This window comes from Ursus americanus, chromosome 8, assembly GCF_024610735.1.
Source record: "Ursus americanus isolate L20-20 chromosome 8, mUrsAme1.1.p, whole genome shotgun sequence".
Classification (NCBI taxonomy): domain Eukaryota; kingdom Metazoa; phylum Chordata; class Mammalia; order Carnivora; family Ursidae; genus Ursus; species Ursus americanus.
The window spans coordinates 74166942-74191143 of record NC_142134.1 but is presented as its reverse complement, the minus strand read 5'-3'; the positions used below and the strand labels follow the sequence as shown (position 1 = coordinate 74191143).

General features: G+C 35.9%; 1 protein-coding gene across 2 annotated transcripts in view; it reads right to left on the bottom strand.

Annotated features, from left to right (window-relative positions):
* RAB28 (RAB28, member RAS oncogene family) overlaps positions 1-22880 on the bottom strand; it is a 93608-nt gene extending 70728 nt beyond the window's left edge. The window contains exons 1-4 of one of the 2 annotated variants that reach the window (XM_045771320.2): positions 22582-22880; positions 17911-18007; positions 12688-12776; positions 406-535 (exon numbers count right to left, since the gene is read on the bottom strand). In XM_045771320.2, coding sequence (XP_045627276.1) covers positions 406-535; positions 12688-12776; positions 17911-18007; positions 22582-22656 — 391 coding nt within the window. In that variant the 5' untranslated portion in view covers positions 22657-22880. The remainder of the gene's footprint in view (positions 1-405; positions 536-12687; positions 12777-17910; positions 18008-22581) is intronic. The other variant, XM_045771319.2, reaches the window with a different exon arrangement.
* Between the last annotated feature and the right edge of the window lie 1322 nt (positions 22881-24202).

Sequence of the window (24202 nt, the reverse complement as noted above, 5' to 3'; positions counted from 1 at the left end):
CTGTTTTCTTTCCTAGAAAAGGGGACCATTTAATGAAATCTATCTCTCAAAATCTCTGGGGCAGAGCTGAAGCTGCAGTGCAATATCATAAAATCTGCAGCTGTGTGGCTGTTCTTAGCAGTCCATGCTGCTTCCTCAGACCACAGGAAGCCAAAACATACACGGTCAGAACAGAACTTACCTGCACAGGAACTGGCCAAAGCAGCAGAGCAGTGAGGACAGAGCAAGCATCAAAACTGTTATTGAAAAGACTCTATACATCTTTAAAAATGTTCTCCTCAAGCAGTGTACTTACTCCAGGAAAGCTGTATCTTTTATGTTTATAAACATCAACATTTTCGTAGGAATAAAGACTGTGGGATAGGTAAATAAACTACTATACATAAATAAGCATTAATAACTTACTTTTATTGCCCACCAAGGCAACCAGTGGCTGAGTTTCTGACTCCTCACTCACTTTCTTCACCACAGAATACCAGTCTTCTAAATTCTCAAAGCTTTGATAATTTGTAATATCATATACCAAGAGGATTCCCTGTCACAAAAGAGTTACAGAATCTTGGTAAGATACCTGGCATATGCATGGTAAATTACAATGAATATAAGAAAACCATTTCATAGAGGTGAAAAAGCTGCAAGGTCTACAATCCTGCCTCTAACTTTCATGAGGTCAAACATGTAAACCTTTCAATAAATAACCATCTGCTGCTGCTCTTTTTAAATATTTTCAAAAATGGAGATTCCATGACATCCCTTGATAGTCAATTTTAGTGTTTAACACAATTTTCTTTAAATGAAATAAGTCGATTTCCTCTTTTGGTCCTCTGTGCATTTGGAGAACAACATGAGAGTATCCTCCTCATAATAACCCTTCATGTACTTGAAGATAGTTAAGTAACTCCTTTACCGTCTCCTTTCCAGAATAAACAAACTCAATTCCTTAAACTTGCCTCAAAGGACCTATTTTCTATCCCTTTAATCATAGTTGTTGAGTTCTTCCCAGGACACACTACATACAGTTTTTTGACATCCTCTTTAAAATGAGCAATGTAAAACTGGACATGATACTGTAATAAGAGCCTGAACAAAGCCAAATATAACAGAGGGATTGTTTCCTGCCTCTTATATATCATATTCCTTTTAATATATCCCATTATTTTGTGTGGGAAGGAGAAAAAGTATGTACACACAAAAAAATAACAGTGCCACATTCTTGACTCTCATCCAGTTTGTGGTCAAACACTTAATACAAAGCTCTGCATACAGTATAAGTCTGGACCCTAATAGCATTTATGTCTCCTTCTTAGGTTATAATCATAAATGTTAACTACATTTTTGTACCTACTATGTATCTAGACATATATTTAGATCTTTTCATTAGTCCTTAAAACAATCATGCAACGCTGGTATTCTTCTTCTCATTTTACTAATAAATAGAAGTTACAATAACCAAGGTCATACAGCTAGGCAAGTGATGAAGCCAGACACGAATCAAGGGCTGAAAGAATATGAAGTCCATTCATTCATTCTATAAGCACTTGTCTGCCAACTATATGCCCAGCACTGTGCTGGGTCCTAGGGGTATAAATTCCAAACCTCAAGAAACACCCAGTCTTGCAGCAAGGCCAGATACATAAACAGACAAGTACAGAACACAAAAGTGATGGCCAGTGATGGCCAGTGATATGCTGGTAAAGATTAATCAGCTGGCTATGGTGGTGGTCAGGGTAGGGAATTGTAGAGTGTGATTTGTAGCATTTGCCTATTTCTGTGGTGTAAATACTCTCCTAGGGCCATTTTCAAGCTATGGATGTCACTTCACTGAACAGAGCTGGGTAAGACACCACCATATTGCATCTGAACCATACAGTTACACTAGACATAAATAATTTCAAGAACATAGATAATAACAAAAATATATGTTAAAACAATTAGTAAATGAGGCATTTGAACATATATCTTTGTTTTTAGTATAATTTATGCATGTATATATAATTTTTAATCATGAATGTATTCAACAACTGGCTCACAAAAGTTCCCAAAAATCTAACAACTGAGTTTCTCAAGCCAGTTCCAGCACACTACTCTTATAACTTTCTAGCACCATGCTCTTTTACTAAATTACACTGGCTCCCAAGTCACTTAGCTTCTCTGGGTCTCAGGTTGTTTGATTCTAAAATTAGATCACTGAAAGTAAATGGTCTGTAAGATCCTTTCCAGTTTAAATAGTCTATAATTTTTATGCAAAATCATTTGTCTGATTCATTTTGATAACTTAGACACCTACTTCTGTCTTCCCAAATGCTTTGAGATAATGTCCAACACAGAATTATTTGAAATAATCAGCGTAAGTCCACTTTTCTTATTAAGAATAATGCCCCAGGAGCGCCTGGGTAGCTCAGCTGGTTGGGCGTCTGGATCCTGGTTTTGATTCAGGTCACAGTCTCCGGGTCATGAGATCAAGCCCCGGGCTGGGTTCCATGTTCAGTGGAATCTGCCTGGAATTCTTTCCCTCTTCCTCTCCCTCCCCGCTGCCTCTTCTGTGTGCACACACATCTGTGCTCTCTCAAATAAATAAATAAATAAATAAATAAATAAATAAATAAATAAAATCTTTAAAAAAGAAAAAAAATGCCCCAGAACTGGCCTTTGAAGAAAACTAATCTTCAATCTACGGCCTCCACCTCCAGTTGACTTGAATGATACAATATACTGTATTAGAGTTCTGCCCTGAAAGATTGCTGTTGAACTACAGTCTTGGCCCTACCATCTACTGATCTTGGGCAATGCTTCTGTCATCCACCTCTATAATACCTGTCATGTCTACGTGATTATGTGAAGTAATAAAAATAGACTTACTTAAAAACTGACATATTACATAATTGTTGGGAATTTTTTCTTTACTCTTCTGAGTGACTAAGAATCACATTTTCAAGACAACTTTGAGGTAGTTTCTACACTCACAGATTGAGCCATTGACCTATGATGTCTCTTAAACCTTAAGGTTTTTGGAACCCTTCTAAATCAATATATGAAAATCTTCATCTGAACATGGATCAATATGCGAACATGATAGAATATGCAAATAAGACATGGCCACCATCTCTTTATGATCAGTACTAGACCAGAGCTATAGAATAAAAATTAACTACTACTGGGAAGCCTGGGTTGCTCAGTCTGTTAAGCCTCCAACTCTTGATCTCAGCTCAGGTCTCCATCTCAGGGTCATGAGTTTGAGCCCCACACTGGGTTCCATGCTAGGCATGGAGCCTACTTAAAAAAAATTGGGACAGCTGGGTGGCTCAGTCAGTTAAGTGTCTGCCTTCAGCTCAGGTCACTGTCCCAGGGTCCTGGGATTGAGCCCCTTATCAGGCTCCCTGTTCAGTGGAGAGTCTGCTTCTCTCTTTCCCTCTCCTTCTCCTCTGCCCCTCCCCCCCCACTCATGCTCGCTCTCTCGCTCTCTCTCTCTCTCCAATAAATAAATACAATCTTTTTTAAAAAAAATTAAATACTACAGGAGTTGGTAAACTATGGCCCCCAGGTTGAATTCAGCTCAAAGCCCATATTTGTAAATAAACTTTCATTGGAATACAGTCGTACTTATTTGTTTAAGTATTATCAGTGGCTGCTTTTGTACTACAACTGCAGAACTGAGTAGCTACAAGAGACAGTATGGCTTCTAACTGGTTCTCTAAGGAAAGGTTTGCCAATTCCTGATCTAGATCAGTGTGTCCAATATTCTTCAGAGAGCAATACCTATGAATCTTTCAGAACTCATAAGAAAGGCAGAAGGATAAATGCCATTCATTAATCTAGCTATCCACCAACCCAAACATCTGTTCATAAACCCCATTCTCAATAAGACTTAATGTAAAAAACTATGATTCCCTCTTTGCTCCTAACATGACAATCTTTCATCAGTTCTGACCTACACCAATGTGATCAAAACCTAAAAAGGGAAAATGACAAAACCAAAAAGACATTTAAACACAAAAGTGTTCTAGAATTTTCAGTTTCAACCCTAACCTGTAGAAAGCCTGGAAGTCATCATGTCTATCCTAGCAGTAAGAAAAAATCTAAACAAACTGAAAATCAATGACTTTTCTTGGACAAAACAGACAGCTGAGTTTTCAGGGTAAGTCGCCACGCTGAAATCTTGGAAACAGGTGAATCCAAAGAGTCAGCCAAAACGTGCTTACCTGGATCAGAAGCTACTACAGCCAATAAGGGGTGGGAACACTTAAATGATAATTTTGATAAACTGCTGGAGGCTGTGTGTGACCCACTTACAGTAAAAAACTCTCAGGTGACACAGTATGGGAGTACTCTCACACACTCATGGATTTTACCACCAGAAACCCTATCAGATCCTTTTGGTAAAGCATCAGAAAAGATCCCCCACATGGTTCTGACATGGTGAGGGAGAAAATAACCATAGTAAAATATGCCCAGAGTATTACCCATTTAAAAAAAAAAAAGGCGTACTGTCCAGGAAAAAAGCTTAATCAGTGTCTTATATCACAAGGGGGAAAGACAGTTTCCATCTCCAGGCCCTTCTATCCATCCTGTCTCACCTAAGTGGGAAGAGCTAATAAACACCTGTAAAGGTCACAACCCAGGGACAAAGGCCCACTGTAAGGCTGTGACTTAATCATAAGAGGACAGAATGCTTCCCTGCCTCCATACTTTACCACAACACCAACTGGGCTCCAGCATAATAGTAGTATATTATATTTGAAAGAGCTTCAAAACACAAACTTCAACTGAGGAAGAGTTTTTTGAGATGGCCAAAAAACAAGGGAGAAACAAACAAAGACACTAGAGGAATTGGATGTCTCTGGTACCTAGAGCCTCAGCAAACATTAAACACAGACCGATTCCTGGCCAACTAACAAAACCTCACACTAAAGGCCTATTTACCTGAGTTCTTATTACTCTATACATCACATCTCGCTTTCAAAAAAAAAAAAAATTAGAAGGCACACTAAAAGGCAGTTTGAAGGAAAAGTAAGCCTTAGAATCAGACTCAAATATGATACAGATTTTGGAATGATCAGATCAGGACTTTAAAACAAACTATGATAAGTATTTTTTAAAAGGTTCCAATGGAAGAGGCAGACAACATACAAGAACTGGTGGATAATGTACCCAAACAGATGGAAACACTAAAGAATAATGAAAAGGAAATGCTAGATATCAAAACCACTATAAAAGAAATGAAGAATGCCATTGATGGGCTCATCAGTACACTAGACACAGCCTAGGAAAAAATCTGTAAGCCTGAAGATAAGGTAATAGAAATTTCCAAAAGTGAAATGCAAAGAGAAAAAAGAATGAATAAAACAGAACATCAAAAAACTATGTGACAATTCTGACTGGTACATCATGTAACTGGACTACCAGGAGAAAAGATTATGTAACTTAAGAAATATTTGAAGTAACAATGGCCAAGAAATTGCCAAAATCAATTAAAAACACCAAACCACAGATCTAGAAATCTCAGAAGATGACAAATAGGATAAATACCAAAAAAAATCTACATGTAAGCACATCATATATTCAAACTGCATAAAACAAAACACTAAGAGGGGTACTCTGGAGATTTGAGCACCCCTTTTTCACCTAGGTGATCCAGTCGGTTAAGCATCCAACTCTTAATTTCAGTTCAGGTCGTGATCTCAGGATTGTGAGATCTGCATGGAGCCTGCTTAAGATTCTCTCTCCCTCTCCCTCTGCCTGCCACCTCCCGCCCCTCACACATGCTTGCTCTCTCTCTCTCTTAAAAGCAAAAAAAAAAAAAAAAAAAACTAAGAGAAAATCTTAAAAGAAGTCTGGGATGAGGGAGGAGTTGGTGAGAAGGAATACATTATCCATTGAAGAACAAGGATAAGAATTACAGAGAATTTCTTATCAGAAACCATGTAAGAAAAGAAAGGAGTGAATTACGTAAAATACTGAAAGAAAGCAAAGGACCAATCTAGAATTCTGTATGTAAAATTATTCTCCATAAGTGAGAGAGAAATAGACTTTCTCAGATAAACAAAACCTGAGAGAATTCATAGCTAGCAGACCTGCCCTGGAACAAATGTTAAAAGAGGCTCTTCGGTGATAAAGAAATGATATGGATGACAAATGTATTTCTACGTAAAGAAAGGAAGATGGGGCACCTGGGTGGCTCAGTTGGTTGGGCGTCTGTCTTCAGCTCAAATCATGATCCCAGAGTCCTGGGATTGAGTCCCACATCAGCCAGGAGTCTGCTTGTCCCTCTCTCTCTGCCCTGCTCGTGCTCTCTCTCTCGCTCAGTCTCTCTCTCCCTTTCTCAAATGAATAAGTAAAATTTTAAAAAATAGAAAGAAAGGAAGGAAGGAAGGGTATCAGAAAAGGAGTAAGTAAAGGTAAAATAAAAGCATTTATTTTTTTTATTCTTAGCTGATCTAAAATACAACTGTTTAAAGTAATAATAATAACAATGTATTGAGTGATTATAGCATATGGGTAAGTGAAATGAATGACAACCACATCATAAAGGATGGGGGGATGGATTAAGGATATGCTTTTGATATGTTCAGATATGAAGTATCTGAACTATACATGCAAAGCAATACAGTGCCATGTGAAGGTGGACTTAAACTAGTTAAAAATATATATTGGAAACTCCAGGGCAATTGCTAAAAAAAAAAAAAAAGTGTTTATGCGTAACTGATAGGCTAAGAGAAGAGTTAAAATCCTCAAATAAAACAATAAAAGCGAGAAAGGTTTAAAGAAAACAAAAGACTAGCACAAGAAATAGAAAAAAAATACAAAAGAAATTAACCAAACTGTATAATAATCACCTTATATGTGAATGGTCTATATATACCAATTAAAGAACAAACTGTCAGAGGGGATGAAAAACCAAGATTCAACTATACATTGCCTACAGGAAATTCACTTTAAATATAAAGACACAAGTTAAAAGTAAAGGGATAGAGAAGTACCATGCTAACACTAGTGAAAACAAAACTGGAGTATTCATATTCATTTCAGACAAAGCAGACTTCAGAATAAGGAAAGGTATTAGATATAAAACCTGGCATAATGATAAAGGGGTCAATTCTCCACGAAGGCATAACAATCCTTTATGTATACACACCTAACACCAAAGTATCAAAATACGTAATGAAAAACTGACAGAACTGTAAATCCACAGATCCACTAGTATTGTTGGAGATTTGAGCACCCCTTTTTCACTGACTGACACATTAAGCAAGCAGACAATCAGATTCACATGAAACATTCACCAAAACAGCCTACATTCTGGGCCACAAAACATACTTTAACAAATTTGTAAGAACAGAAATCATACCAAGCATGTTCTTAGACTACAAAGGAATTAAACTAGACATCAATAATAGAAAGATAGCTGGAAAAACTCAGAATATTTTGGTGATTAAACAACATGCTTTTAAACAACACATGGGTCAAAAAAGAAGTCTCAAGAGAAGTTTTAAAATATCTTAAGTTAATAAAAACACAACCTGTCAAAACTTGTGGGATTTAGCAAAAACAGTGCTTAGAGTAAAATGTATAGCATTGAATCATATATTAGAAAAGAAGAAACACCAATGATCTAAGCTCCTACTTGAAGAAACTGAGGAAGAGCAATTTAAGCTTAATGAAAGCAGAACAAAAAAAAAATCATAAAAACTAAAACAGAGATCAACAAAATTTACAAGAAGAAAATAACAGAGAAAATCAACAAAACTAAAAGCTGGTAAATCTCTAGCCAGGTTAACCAAAAAAAGAGAGAGAAGGGAAGAGAAAACTCAAATTAATGAGGGGCCATCACTATTAATCCCACAGATATTGTAAGAATAATAAGGGAGTGATATAAACAACTCTATGGCCAAAAAGTTAATCACAGAGATGAAAGGGACCACTTCTCTGAAAGACAAAAATGACCAAAGCTCGAACAGGCAGCCACTGACCCCCACCAAGGCCTCTACCCACCAGCTTCAGCACACCAAAGTCAGAGTTCGAAGTACTCACCTCTTTAGGAGCCTATAACACAAGCACCCTCAAAGCCCTGAATCTCTCACCACATCCATCAATCCGGACCTCTTCTGACTGCTTCCAGAAAACTATCAGAATCTTCTCAGCCACAAGAAAGTATAACTCCTCAGAAATGCAACACATCTTGGCAACAACTGAAGCAATCTACCAGGAACTGCTGGAAGTAATTTTCTTGGCAACCCTGTGGCCATGGAAACCCATCTCCATGTCTCATGTCCCTGATCCACTTTTATCACCTACCTACCTGCCATTCATCTTTCTCCTATGTCTCTTCCCCACACTGCTCTGTGCTTGTTCTTCCCGATTTACCCTCCAACTACTCCTCTTCATCCCACACCTTTTTGCTATGACTTTTGGAAATCAGATTTCAAGTTTAATACATCCTTCTGTATCTTCAAATTCTTCAACCAAAATTCCCTATATTTTCTATGCCTTAACTTCACTTTTTCCCCCTGCAATTCCCAGAAGACACTATCACCCCTTCTCTTCATAAACCTCAACACTTTTAGTAAATATTGCATAAAGTTTCTTCATACAGTATTTTGTTTTTATCTATTTCATTTATCACCATACCTAATGAACATGATGAACCATTAACCAGATAGATAGATAGCATTTTCAAAGGAATACCGAAGTCTCAAAGGACAATACCCAAGTAGTGTAAGTTATTAAACAGATTTAGTTCTGAAATTTAACAGGCACAGTACACACACAATTTAACCTTCTGCAAAATGAAAGGTTCCCAGTTCCCGTAATGCAGGTATTTTTTTTTCTCCCTGATTTGTAAATAAATAATCTACTTTAGCTTTTAATTATATGTGGAAATGGGCTAAATCATATAGATTGTACCATAGTCCTTACAATATATACTTTGCTGAATAAGTACAACCTGTAAGAAGAAACACTAACGCAAGAGAGGTCTGTATAATCAGTTATAAGTTGGCAAATATCCAAGGAAAAAATGTACAGTAAAAGACAACAGAGGGTCTCAGAGAGCCCAGCTTTGCGATGCGCTCTCTCGCCAGCCGCCATACAGGCAACCAAATCCTTTTGTTGGTGGTTAACAGGCTGGCTCATCTGTGTGGGGCACTGGCACACAATAGTAGTTATGTTCTGCCTCACAAATGACTACACTTCATTGAGTTTATGCTCAGTAGGGCAGTGTTTGCAAACCACTTAGATTCCAGGACGGAAAGAGCTACAAAAATGAAACACCCAGTCCTTCTCTGAGGTTTGTTATTAGCCTCTGTTAGCCACAGGTTACAGGGCACTAAACACTATGTACTGTGTATTTGCTCGTAACCACTATGAAAAATAGCCTATAACATCTTTCTGAAGACTCCTAGAAAATTTTAAGTTAATTTAAAATCTGGGAATTTAACTGGGAAAAACTTCAATTCTTAGAACTAGTTCTTGTCAAAATACCTCACTAATTCTTTCTTGGGTGTCAATCCAATTTTGTTTCAAGCAACGCTATTCAATAGATGATTGCTAAAGTTTAATGCTACCGGGGAGAAAATGTGAACAGGGTAAAACAATCATTTCTATTTTAATCTAAGTTCATTCCCAGCCTACCAATAAGCTTCTTAACGTTAAGAAAAGCTTTAAGAAAAACAGATTCACTAGCTTAATAGCCCAGATATGTATAAGATAATTCTTTCTATACATAATACATAAGTTAGAGAACCTAAACCAAAATCCTAAATAATACATTAAACTGATGTCCTCAAAACAGCCTGTTGAAACATCATTTCTGAACAATTTCTATCCTGTAACATGTATAACAAAATGCAAAGTATTCATAAGACGAGCAATATAACATCTATAAGAACTCTAGAAACAGGGGCGCCTGGGTGGCACAGCGGTTAAGCGTCTGCCTTCGGCTCAGGGCGTGATCCCGGCGTTATGGGTTCGAGCCCCACATCAGGCTCCTCCGCTAGGAGCCTGCTTCTTCCTCTCCCACTCCCCCTGCTTGTGTTCCCTCTCTCGCTGGCTGTCTCTATCCTGTCGAATAAATAAATAAAATCTTTAAAAAAAAAAAAAAGAACTCTAGAAACAGTATAGATCCACTTTGAAGAAAAACTATATGCCTATATAATATAAAGTTATCAAGTATGTTAAAATGCTATTGGAATGTTTTTGAAAGCAATGTTTTTGAAAAATAACATTCCCCCAGTTTATGATAGTGAACTATATAGTCAGAGCTTCTCTGGCCTTGAAAAAAAACTTACATATATTTTACAAAAGAAACTATTGGTAAATATACTTTATGTATTTTGCATAAGCTAATTTAGAATCTCTGGAAAGCAGAGAAAATGTATTATATTTTCATTAATTTATGATAATTCATTTTTGTCATCTCAGAATTTGTAGTTTCCTGGCACAATTCATGAAGATGTTCAGGAGCTTCACAGAAATATTGTACTTAATATCATTGTTCAATAAAACAAGGTATAATCTTATAACATTCACAGAAATTGTACAGTATAAGCAATATAAGGCACATCAAAAGAAAAAAATGTCATACATACCTTCAGAACAGAAATCTTATTTGACAAGTTATAAGGAGGAATATAACATGCTCTTCTCATAAGATATGAGGGACATTAGAAGAGAACAGACATTTTACTAAACCCAGGTCCTCTCAAAAAAGATGAAAATTTTTTTAATTTCTACAAATTTGACCAATAATGTCTGCTGGTCTTAAGCAGTTACATAATAGCATAACACACTGCAAAAAAATTATTCAAAAGAACAGCCACATAACATTGTGAATGCACAAATGCCACTGATTATATACTTTTACAATGGTTAATTTTATATCATGTCAATTTCACATCAACATTAATTTTATATATAATTTTGTAGTAATAAATAAATTTATATAAATCAAATAATAAATTTTTAAATGATATAAAGGCAAAATTAAAAGAATCCAAATCATGAGCATTATATACCCCCAATTTTTAGTGAAGAAAAATTTGTTAATTGAATTTTATATTATTATTTGCCCTGAGATTCATAAAATCTTCCTGTACTCCACTAATTCTAGATAAATCTATAAACAATAAAAAGTTACTTTATTTGACACTCAGAGTCAAATATTATGAGAACCTTGACTAATATAATGTTCATTTTTTTAAAAATCCAATATGTACCCTTGAAGGCAGACTTTAATGGACAAAGACGAAAAAGATTATTATTTTCAAAATCCATTTTACCAAATAGGTGAGCAAAACAAAGAACTGCGGCTTCAGACAAATCTCTGTCCAGCAATTTTTATCTTAATATCTACTTTGAACATAATCAGTTTAAAACAGAAAAAAATAAATAACAAAAAAGCCAGACACAAAAATCTGAGATGTGTCTTTTAAAAGAAAAATGAACATGCATAAAATATAAAATCATATGATCACAAGTGAAAATGCTAAATGAGCAGAAAGATTTTCCAGGAGACAAAGAACAATGTAGAAAAATAGAAATAGCTTTAAGAGCCAGATCTATATATCAATAATCAAAAAAAACGAAACCCTAGGGCCTTCACATGCGACTCAGAACCATACGAGCCTCATTTATCCTTCTCTGAATGTTTTAGAAAATAATTCAGAATCTATTTTCCATCCAAAATTAAAGCAATGGTTTACGTCAAGCACCGAACTTCATACAGAACAATGCTTAACATTCTTTGTCTCCTAGACTAACTTCTTAAAAGCAACACAGTTCCACAGAACCAAGGTAAGACTCTTCCACTTAAAACATTAAATTCCAATAAAGACCTAAAGAAGTATTATGACTATTATCCCCTCTTATGCTTCATGATGGTGTGAAAGACACACACTAGGGGGAAAGAAAAAGCAAAAATAAATAGCATGTCCATAATTAACTTTTTGAAGTATATCACCATCATGCATATTTTCTATTTGTACAATAATTTAACAGCTTATAAATTATGTCTCTATAAGCTCATGTGGCCAAAGAATTTTGTCATATTATTATTCAAGCAGTTTTTCTGTCTACATAGATTTTCTTCTGAAAAGACATCATTATATTAAATAATATGAGCTTTATACATAGAATTATTCACTTAGTTTACTGATACACTATATCGATATGTATTAAATCTGAAGAATTATAAATATTTAATAAACTAATTCATAGCACAAAAATACATAAATATGCTTTTTGTCCTTACAACTTAAAATGAAATTAAATTTTCCCCTTCTATATTTTCATTCAGTTTACATATTCTGAAAGCAGTCACTATAACCAAATCAGCTAATAAATATAAAATATCACCTATCACTGCATTTATTCAACTGCTGACAATAATACCTAGCAATATAAGGAAGCATAGGAAAGCTATTCGAGTCACACCAGCTCCCTGACCCAAATCATTCCAAACATAATTTGCGGAGGATGAAACCAAAGGCTTATTAGCACAAAGATAAAATCAGTCTCTCTATGTATCAGATAAAAATCAAGTTATAAAGGGAGGGAGGAAGGGAGAAAGAGAGAGAAAAAGAGAGAGAAAGAGTGTGTGTGTGTGTGTGTGTGTGTGTGTGTGTGTACCCAGTTGTATATGCTTGTAAGAGGAGTATTTTCAGTACTGGAATAATCACAGAATTTATGTCATACCTGTGCTCCATAGATATATTTATCCAACATCTTGCCTCCTATTGTCTGTCCTCCTATATCCCAAACTTGAAGAGTAACATTCAAGTTCCCTTGAATATAAAAACAAGAATGCAGAAAAGGTAAGTAACAAAATAACAACTGAATACAGTTTCAGAGAACAGGAAGTCACAATGATAAACTGTGAGCCTAATCTGCCTTTTATTCTGCACGCTCATACGGTCAGATATTTGGAACTGGGAAATAATGTTGTCAAAAGAAATCATAATGGGGAATTTAGGTTTATACTTTTACCCTTTCTATAGAACCATATTTATAATCATCTTCAAAACAAAACAAAAAAAAAGCTTTCATTCATAAACTGCTCAAAACTTTAAAAAAAACACATTTTTTTAAACAGAGAATAGGACGATAGAATACTTGTATAGAGGGTAAAAATATATATATATATACTTTAAAAAAATAGAACTTTATACACTAACTACCCTATAGGACATAATGAATTTTACTGTAAACTCTAAACTCTATAGGTTCTAATACTCACAAATTAATAATAGACTAAAAAAATGGACCCAGAGTTTCAACTCAAATTAATGGACTTTTAAAATTTAAATGTCATCTATTATATGTAATCTACAGGTTTTCTAATTTAACCTATAAAACATAAACACATATGACAGCCCTCTTCAGAACAGATGTAGGATACATACCCAGTATATCACTAAATATTACATGCATTTACTGTTCAAAGCATTTCCACTGAAACAAATCATAACATGTGCTTCAAAGCCTTCATAAAATGGTGGAACAAATTTTCCCCATACAAGCATTATAAAAACATTTAAAAATACTAAAAAGCAATCTTTAAAATTCTTTTGTCTATTTTGTAAAATATTTGGCTGATACAAAAATTTATGAGATAAGCTATTCTCTCTTATGAATGCATAACCCCAGAAGTTAAAGACCATGTCCAACATACTTTTTAGTTTATTTCAAAGTATTTCTTCTAATAATGCAGTTGTCTCCAAAAGTAGACAAAGTCTCAATTAGTATCTTCAAAATGAGCTCCCACACTAAAAAATGTACCTTTCTGAATGATTTGCAAATCAGAAAAACTCGAAATAAAAACTTAAGACACTAAAAAAATGTTCTCGCTTCAAAAATAACAATAAAAAGATTATAAAGACATGAATTTTATGTCAATGCCAAACACTAAAATCGGAGAATGTTAGTCACACCATTCAACTGAAAAGCAAGTATAACACTGAATTAACCAGCCAAGTTTTATCCTTAACTCTAAGTTTTGTTGGGTTTGTATTACAATCTTTCCATTATTTTGAGGTAGGTCTGTTGCATCTGCCAACGTGCAAAGGATTTACATGAGGAACTTCCATTAGCATTAATGAGAGCTCCTGAAGTTTATCACCCGTCATCATTCCCACATACACACACTTTCAATGTTCGCAGAGTAATGACGAAAATGGTCTTAAAGCTCTGTGAAGACGAAAACCAAAACGTCACAAACTAAAAGTAAGACTTATCCAACAACTGGGATAAACCCACTTACTTAAAAATCTAAATTTTTCAAGCTTCGAAGCTGAACTCATTCTCCTATGATGCTGTCTCAAACGAAGCAGGTGAGAAAGCAGTCACGAGCAGTGTGTTAAATCGCTTCAGAAGCCCCTAAACAGGCAGTATTCTATTCATTTTACTTGCACACTCTTTACAGTCATTTGTTTACTTCAAAAAAACCAGTGCTTAACAATATTAACTTTCTTACAGTAAGATTGTAGGCAATACTTCATAAAAGGCATTTAATCCCATTTTCTTCAAGGCCAGTATAAATCCTCTCACTTAGTTTTACATCAAGAAATACAAAGTTTTTCTCCCTTTAAATTCTGATAGTCAGATCCAATCTGAATTAGTTATTGTGAACATCTTAACTACAACTTTACGAACATGATATTCATGTTTCCACATCCTCACTACCTCAATTCAAGACTAAATCATTTATTCAGTTGCCTCCCATCTGAGAAGTTTATATTTATATTCATGTGTTGCAGGTACTTTTTAAATTCATACCTTTCTAAATAAACACCGTTTGTTGTTGTTGGCTTGTTTTTTCAATATACATGTTCTAGTGCCTCAGAAATCAAAATAGTTATGCATTAACCAACAATGCTAGCCAAAAAAAACCCACTTTTGCTATCATTATAGCTTCCACAAATGAAACTAGCTTCATAGTTATTTCATATATCTAGAAACATATATTTAACTTCCACATTTGAATTTTAGGCTTATTAACACATAAAAATAAAAATTAACAGGGGTTCTCTATTTGGGAAACAAAATCTTATGTGATTTCCAATCAATATTCATTTTTGTTTCCCTAAATATAAATACATAAAGCCTGCATGTATATTTTCAAAATGACATATCTAATAACCTATAAAAGTAGTATTCAAATTATTAATACTGTAAATTTTTTTTAAAAATCAAGAATCCATCTAATATAAATTTCCCACTAATAAAGAACATTAAAGAAATTGTCAGCAATCCAATCTCAAATGCAAAATGCTACAAAATTCCTGCTCCCCAGTAAGAAATGACATGTAACCAGGGGAAAAAAATAAAATAAATGAGGTGACAAAATACAGGTAAGTTGCTTTTGGTATGAATCAAAGCCACCAAGAGGATTCAACAGTGACCTTGTAAAAGTACACTTGGTGCCTTGGTTAACCTTACTTAAAGTGCTGCATAGTCAAGATGGAACTAAAAACACAAGTCTGCCCACTTCTTGTACTAAAGACTTAGAAATCCTTTTCACAGTAGAACGCTGTTTACTGGACTGTACCCACAAGCTTCCTGAAAGTATTTTGACTAAGGCTCTTAAGAAGCTCTATCAGCAGAATCTCTGACTAACAGATACACTATTTTAAGCAGTAAACTCTGCACAGTGGTTGCATCCAGACTATACAGCATACCGGAACATGAAATATACTAAAATGGATGAATATTTACAAAGTAATGACCTTGAAAACTTGCATGAAGAGAATGTCAATAGATGGATAGGAGGTATTCACCTCTAACAATCTGAACGGACAGAAGACTTACTAGAATACTTAACAGATTCGCCTAGTATGCTCTTTACTATAAACTCAATAATGCTGCCTGTAATGTTTTAGCAAATGATACAAATATTAATCATCCTACATTTGACACTTAACAATGAATTAAAATTAAGGTTAAAATATATAAAGGATATACTGTAAACCTTGTAATTTATTTACCTCATTTCTTAATGTACTTATTAATTACATAAAATCAAGTTACATTAAAACAATTTTTTCCTACTGAAACTTCTAACACAATTTTGAGTCCATTAAGAAACATAAAACCAATTGCCTTTAAAAAAAAAAAAGAAAAAAGAATTTTTTTTTCTGGAATTCTACCCATCAAAATAAAAACTTATTCAGGAATTCATTAAAATATATATTCACTAAGAGTATAAATTTCCTAACGTCATTTTTAATATAAGAACTTTCTAACTCTAAAATATTATACTATAAATTTTGATTTCAAAAATACCAAATATTTTTTACAAAGTAATCAAAACTTTAAAATGAGTAGTATTCTGCAACAGATGAGAAATCATCATATGTATATATCACCTATATAAAACGTCCAAAACCAGTCTTAAAATATTTTTAATGATTAAGTGGTGCTTGTTGCTATATTTAAGCCTTTGAACTAAAAAAAAGTCAGAAAAACTAAATAATATTAATGGTACAGAAAGCTAATGCTCTGGTAATTAGGATTAAAAACAACAGTCAATAACTAAATACATATATTGAGGTTCTCTCTGTGTACAACTGGCATCTCTGAAAAAACTGTTGCAAAAAATAAGCTTTCAGCATGTATATTATATGATTTGTATATGTATTCTAGTGACTGCTATAAACACTCTGAATGTAGCATTGACCTCTCCATACAAATGAGAATAAAAATAAAATGAGATTTTTCAGTTTTGAATACATTAAAAGGAAATACAAATGAAACAAAATATGTGTATGTTTCTCATTATGCCTCTTGCTGAACAATAACTTACTAACAGAAAGGTGGAATTCTTTTCTCATACTATATCTTTCAATTTAGTTTTCATTGGTAGTTGAAGACAGATACTCGCAAAATATAATAGAGCATATTACTAGTGAGATATGCAAAATACCTTCAGTTATCATGAGTTTTCTTTAGCTGCTCTAAAACTTTTATGGAGAGTTGTCTGATAGATGGGGTGCTTGAGAGGTTAACACATTTCAATAATATTGGAATTTATTAAACCCCTTCCCACTATATCACTCACGCTCCAGTATATGAATCTGACACTACACTTGCAACCGTTTTTATTCAAATGTGTTTCCTTAGAGAGGAGAAGGATGGACTGGTTTAGAAAGTCAATCAAGATAAACTGCTTTTAATAAAATACTTTAAACATATAATTTAACCATCACAAATGAATGGACAGAGCATTTTAAAGCCCCAATTGTTCAGAAACTAACTTAAAACAGAAACCACTCTCTTTTTGTTATTATTTCCCTGTATTTCCCACAAAATGTGCTGCAACTGGCATCTAAATAGTTTCTTTGCATGGTGAACTGAAACATCTTGAATGCTCAAACTGTATTTTTATGAGTGCCTAGGGACCCTAAATTTTAGTGGTCTATTAAATGCCAGCAATTTCATGCTGCCTTGCATAAAACAGCATTCACATATTAGAGCACAGAAGTTCCATAGCTACATTATACTTCTGTTCCAACTTTCTCTCAAACAAAAAACTGAAGCAGAGGCTAATCAAAATAATATTTTAAAAAAATAATCCTTTCCAGTCTTTTCACATTTAGTTTATACAATATCTGTTTATAATTGTATAGCATTTGATTTTTTTTTTAACTTTTAGAATTTTATAAGCAACTATTGTTTATCCTCGAAAAATGTGTGGAGTGGTCAAAAACAGCGGGAGAGTGGGGGAATATATAAACTTTTCTCTCACACCCATGTACAATATTGTCTTCATGGGAGATCCTGATGAAAGTTAATCTCCCTATGATAGATCTGCTAATTATATATATTTTCATGCAGAAACAGCCCCCAAATTTATTTTACATATTTCTGCTATTATTGTAAGATACGTACAACTTTCTATGTTAAGATTTTTTAGTCTCTTACCTGGCAATGTTATCCTTCTCAAAAAGAAATCCAGTCCTATAGTTTGTTTGTACTGTTTCCCAAAAGTTTCTTGAGCAAAACACGTAGCTAAGGAGGTCTAAAAAAATTGATGCATAGAATATCAAAATTAACGTCTTTGGTTTAGAAATGTAAACACAAAATCATTACTAAACTTTATTAAGTAATCTTAGTATTTATACTACCATTAATCCAACAAACAACTTTAAGTAGTTCTAATCAGTTACAAAGGGAGGAGGGACTTAACACTCCACCAGGTAAACTTCACTTGCCAACAGCTATCAGTGGGGACAACAGACTAATCGGTTAGATCTCTTTAAATCCCCTGATAGTCAAGGTCCTTCTCCTTGCTGGAAATTAGAATTTGAGATTTATTGACAAGAAAACTAAAACAACATGACTAAAGATCTGAATCCTATATATCCATATATACCAGTTCAATGCAAATTTCAGAGAATTCCGAATTTCATTTCTGAGGTTAAATACTCTGAATATTTGTGCTCCCAGCCAATAATAAGAAGTACTAATTAAAAAGGGGAATGCCTGTTCACATAATTTTTCTTCTTTCCTTACAAAAAAGTATCTTTAAAGGTCTAATTTTTCTCTATATTAGAGATGTCAAATGAAAATTATCCTACAGAATGACTGAGATAATATTTATCTTTAAAATTAAAAAGTCATTATTTTTAAGACTAATATTAAGCGGGCAAAAATAAGTATTTTCCATCCAAAAACATAAAGATTAAAAGTCACAAGAACATTATAACCAGAACAGATATGTATTTCTACATTTTTTTTAAATAACAACTCACAGTTGTATTCAAAACTCTGGAATACCATTTCCTATCAAAGCGGAATAAAAATCATTCTGGAAACAACTGAAATGACTCGATAACTTAAAATCTTCTTAAATATTTTAAATGCACTATTTATTTGTAAACTTCACCAAAAAGAAAGGCAGCTTCACGAAGCTTTATGCTCTTTAAGAAAGATTACCAAAGTTAAGTGAAAATTGTCCTTCTTTATTTTAAAAGTTAAAATTAGATATCAACTCCCAAAATAATGAAAACTAAAATAAAATTTCCAAGATAGCTTAGTATAATTAATTATGACATTAAGTGCTGCAATGCAGAAGAAAACTTGGCCAAATTTCAATTTCTTCAAACAAAAAGACCTAAAATTCCTTTTGACACAAGAACCATATTTTTCACTCAAATGACAATCTGCACACCCTAACATCAATTCTTTTATTATTTAAATACTCAGCATTTGTAATAAATTTCTAAGATATGGGGTCAAATATTTATTGAGCACCCTAAGAAAGATGTTCTGCTAGAACTGAGAAGTAAACTCACTACACTCAAGTGAAAATTTGTTTGGCTTCCTGAAGCATATAACAATAATATAAAAATGGAAAGACTGTGATTAAAAATGTAAGCATTCCTTTTTAAAACTTTTTGTTTTTCATTTAGCTTTATTTACGCCATTGAGCTCGTTTAAGTTACAGTACAAAATCTTCTATTAAGAGGTTCAGAGTTACAGAGAAAAATAATTGCCACTATTTAACCATTACAGATATTTCAAAATGTTTAATATAGAGATGGTTGATATAGTTTCATAAGACAAAGAGAAACTCAAGGCACATGTAACATTAGCATAGTGCCATTTAAGGTAATTTTTCACTTTCATGTAAGGTTCTCAAAGTTCAGTATTTTTATATTAATGAAGATTTTTAAAAATTCAAAGGTTCTTTTCTCGGAAACAGGACTTTGAGATTCTGAAAGCCCTACCTTCACACTTTTGAGGCAAATATAAAGCTAGGATTTTTGATTGGAATAAAGTATAATCTGTCAAAAGTATAGGCCCGTGGAAACACAGAATATTAAAATGTGTTCTTATACCATCTTTGGACATACTATAAAAATTAAACAGAGAATCAACCGAATCAGTGGCAGGCACTTCCTCTTCAATTCTCTAGACTTTTTGCCCTTTTTCACACTTAATAATTTCTCGCAAGTCATTATATAAATATCCTTCTTAAACAATTATGAAGTGAACAATCATCTACCATATGTGAAACATCTTTATCTGATTCTTTATATTGTTTTGTTTGGTGAGCTTCTGCTAACAATTTTTACCATACTACATTTACGAATATCAAAAAAAAAAAGACCAAGAAAGAATATTTTGCCCCCAAAAAATCTTAAGATATATGTAATAAAATCAAAAGTATGAATCAAAACAGAAAGAAATAGAAACGCATGTTACCAGGAGGAGGAGCTAAATTTCTCTTGGAGGAACTATTAGTGATTATCTCAGTACTCGATTGCTTCCATCAATGTGTATTTAAATGCCATGAGTTAAAACTGACAAGAAAAACTAATGCTAGAAAAAACAGCCAGGAGTTCAATCAGGATACAAATAAGAATGACAGAGAAGCTGAATTCATAAAAGGATAGTAAAGGAAACAGAATGGGAATGTTGGTAGCTTCCAATAACTTGAGAGCTGAACAAGGTACGGAGAAGAAAAAAGCCTGATACACAAATAATGAAAAAAGGTTAGGTTTCTGGTGTTTGTATCTGAAAATCTCTGGCAGAAAATGCCTTTACTTTTAAAGTGATTAGTCAAGATGATAAAGACTAAATCAGAGCACCATAAAGAGTTATCATTCTTACCCTTTTAAGCAGAATGACAGTCCTAATTCAACAATACGGAAGGGAAAAAAAATCATGCCTTGTCCTACACTAAACAGAATTTTAGACAGAGATGAAAAACTGTAATTATTTACGCTAAATTAGCAACAAGAAGAAAACACATGACACGCTAAATAAAAAACCCAGATATAAAATTATGAACAAACTTCAACTAACACATGTATGAAACTAACTGATAAATACTGGGAGAAAAAGAAATGAACAAAAGTTTAAAGAATTATGACAGAACGTAGGGTAATAGACAATTTTTGTCTCTTTTAACAAGTGTATTAGTGCTATAGATTGTCATTATAATTTTAAACAGGAAATGAATTCAGTTATGAGTTGACCATAAAAGGATTTAGGAAATGAAAAATTAGAAGGTATTCAAAATTGAATAATTAGAAAACTATACAAATAAACCTTAAAATTTTTATTGAATAAGAGTGTTAGAAACAATGCTGACTTATTTAAGACAATTGAAATATTCAAAAAGTTGCTTCCCCAAAACCTTTTAAAGGTAATCAGAGCATTGTTTTTCTTCAAGGATAAAAATCAGTTACAAAAGATCTTCCGGGAAGGCAAGAAGAAATTAACAGAATGCTCCAAATTTTGCATATGAATGACCCCTATCCCAGGTGCCCTAGGAACTCAAATCCCACAACCAAAGACTGGGGCAGCTCTGCAGGGCCAACTGCCAGGGAAGATGCAAAGAGCAGACGTCACCAGAGAAACCAGGGTCCAAGCTACACCAGTAAAAGGGAATCGTGAAGCCAGAAACTGGTAACAGAAACAACCTGCGTTTCTGAAGACTTTGGCTGGGAAAAGGGAGGGAAGAAGAAAGGAGAGAGACTTTAGCAGTATTCCCAGAAACAGTGTTGGCGCCTTGGACAGAAGCGACAGGTGTGAAGACACCCGGGCAGAGGCTCCTCACTTTATTTGGGGGACGGTCACCGACCCTTTTGAGATCCCATGGACCCTCCCAAAGAGCAAGCACCAAGAGATGATTATTCCATTTCAGGAGCTCCACAACCCAGAGTTAACAACCCCAGCCTAAGAGGTAAGGAGACTGGCTGTCGGATATTCTCACGCAGTCTCAGTTATTCAATCAACCGTCACCAAAGACTAGACTGTAGGCAAGGATCGCCTCTGTCACGATAGCAGCTCTACTCTCAGCATCAGCCCAAATTAGGAGCTCAAAAGATATTTGTTCAATGAATGCTTGTGTTAACAGGTGCTGTGCTTGGAGCAGTGATGAACAGGTATGATGCTATAAAACAGCAACTAGCGTTTATTGAGTGCACACCATTTTCTGAAAGCTTTATGTGGATTTTCACATTTAATGTGTATTTGCACATTTCACCCTTTTGGGCACCCCTATCAATACCCACCTTACCGATGAAGCACAAATAGGTTAGCAATTTTGCCCTCCAATGTCCCGATCAGTAAGTGATGGAGCCCCAGTGCTCACCCAGGGAATTTGATTCCAGAGCCAAGTTCTTGGGAGTGCAGTGCAGGTATGAGAAACCGTAAAGCGGCCGGGGGTGCGGGGATTGGGGGGGGTGGGGGAAGGCAAAGTGTGACCTGGACTAAAGTAAAAAGACGTAAGATGCCTTGGCAGATTTTTGCCAGTCCTCAGAGGCGAGAAGCTGGAAAGCTTCCCAGGAGGGCGATGCTGGCTCGACTCTTGAAGTAGGAGTTCGCGATCCAGACAGGGAGTTGGGCAGTGACTTTTTTTTCTTTTTTTTTTCTTTTTTTTTTTAATTTAAGGAGAGCTGGACAGCTCTCGTCAGCTTTCACCCAGCGCCCACTTTGCGTCCGGCCCCAGGCCACGATCAGGTGGGCCCCGGCCCTTGGGGTAACGAGACGACCGCGAGCGGCTGGGAGGAGGCTGGGGTTTGCCGGGGCCGCGCCGGGGTTCCTGCAGGCCTGGGACGGCGGGCCCGCTGGAGGACTGACCTTCCCGGAGGTGCCGTCCCCCAGCACGACGATTTTCAGTTGCCGGTCCTGGCTCTCCTCCTCAGAGTCCGACATGGTGTTCCGGGAACCAGGCCCGCTCCCCCACCCCCACCCCGAGGTAGAGGGAGGAAAGGTAGGAGGGGGTCTCCAGGGGCGGGGGAGAGGAGGAAGGGTGGCAGTGGGGGCAGAACCCCCCGCCCCGGTGTCTCAGCGGCGGCTGGACGTATCTAGGGTGAATCACTCGCCGGGCGCCATCTTGCCCGCCTCCCCTCCCCCGCGCGCCGCCCCGCCCCACGCGCTACGTCGGTCGCGCACCCCCTCCTCTGCGCCAACCCGCGCGGGCGTGAGCCTCCCTAGCAAACCGGCCCATTTTCGGGCCTGGGATGGGGGAGGCGTTCGAACTGAGCAGGCGAGACGGACGGTACTTTCGCAGGGGCAGCTGTGAAGAAGAAAAACAAAATATATCATTGAAACCAGGTAGAAAAATGGGAACCGAGTAGCATTCAGGCATTCTATCATATTCTCATGTTTCCATCACCCCCTGTGAAGGTCCCTGAAACGAATGGTTTAGCCCGGGGGGGGGGCGTTGACGCCTGGGCTGCGCGCCACGGTTGCCATGGAAGCCGGGAGTTGGAGGAGAGGCGGTGGGGCGGGGCCTGTCTCCGGGCGCCCGGGAAGCCGGTTGCCAGGCGCAGCGCACACGGGAGGGGCCCCTGGAGCTAGTAGAGGCGCCGGGGATCGCGCCGCGGGAGGAGCGTGGGCGTCGCGGAGGTTGCATAGGACCGTTCTGCCTGCGGGGAAGCACCCGTAGTGGCCTTCAATTTAACGGAGTTGGGGCTCTGCCTCTTGTTTTGACCAGTCAAACCATGGGTTCTCTCGACGGAACAACGGAATCGGATGGTTCATTCACCAAGCAAAGAACCTAGAGCAAGAGTTCTCAAAGTGTGGTCCGGGGAACCCTGGGGGCCTCCAATAAAGTCAAAATTATTTTCTTTGCCTTTTTCGTGTTCATTCTTTCACGAGTATAAGTTTTCCAGGGGATGCATGATGTATATGATGTCATTACTCTGGCAGTTAAGGAATCATGTGCTTGTTACAAAGTTCCAAACTTTTTTTAGTATTAATTTCAAAGCAGTAATGATAGCTATAGCTTACATAAACAAAACTCCTTGGGGTCTACAATAATTTCTATAGAGTGTAGAGAGGCCCTGAGCCCAAAAAGTGTAAGAATTGCTGTACTGTCTCAGACCAGTAGATTAGGTAAAAGATGTCACAGAAAATTTCATGGAGATAAATTCTACAATAATAATGCTAACCTACTATGCTTGTCTCATTGTTAATTACTTTACAGGGATGATCACGGTTCATTCCTCATGAGAACCCTATAAGATAGGTAGAATTATCTCATTTTACAGAGGAGTATGCTTAAGGCACCAAAAGCTTAGCTCAGAGGCAGTGGTCCTGGAGAGAATGTAGGAAGTAGAATGCGAAAGCAGTACAGTTTTAAGAAATGCCCAGCCCTAGAGGGAGCACTGGAGTTCTAATCACAGACCTGTGCTTACTAGATGTGTGACCTTGAACCACAGTTACATCTATAAAATAGAGGTACTACCTCCTTCAT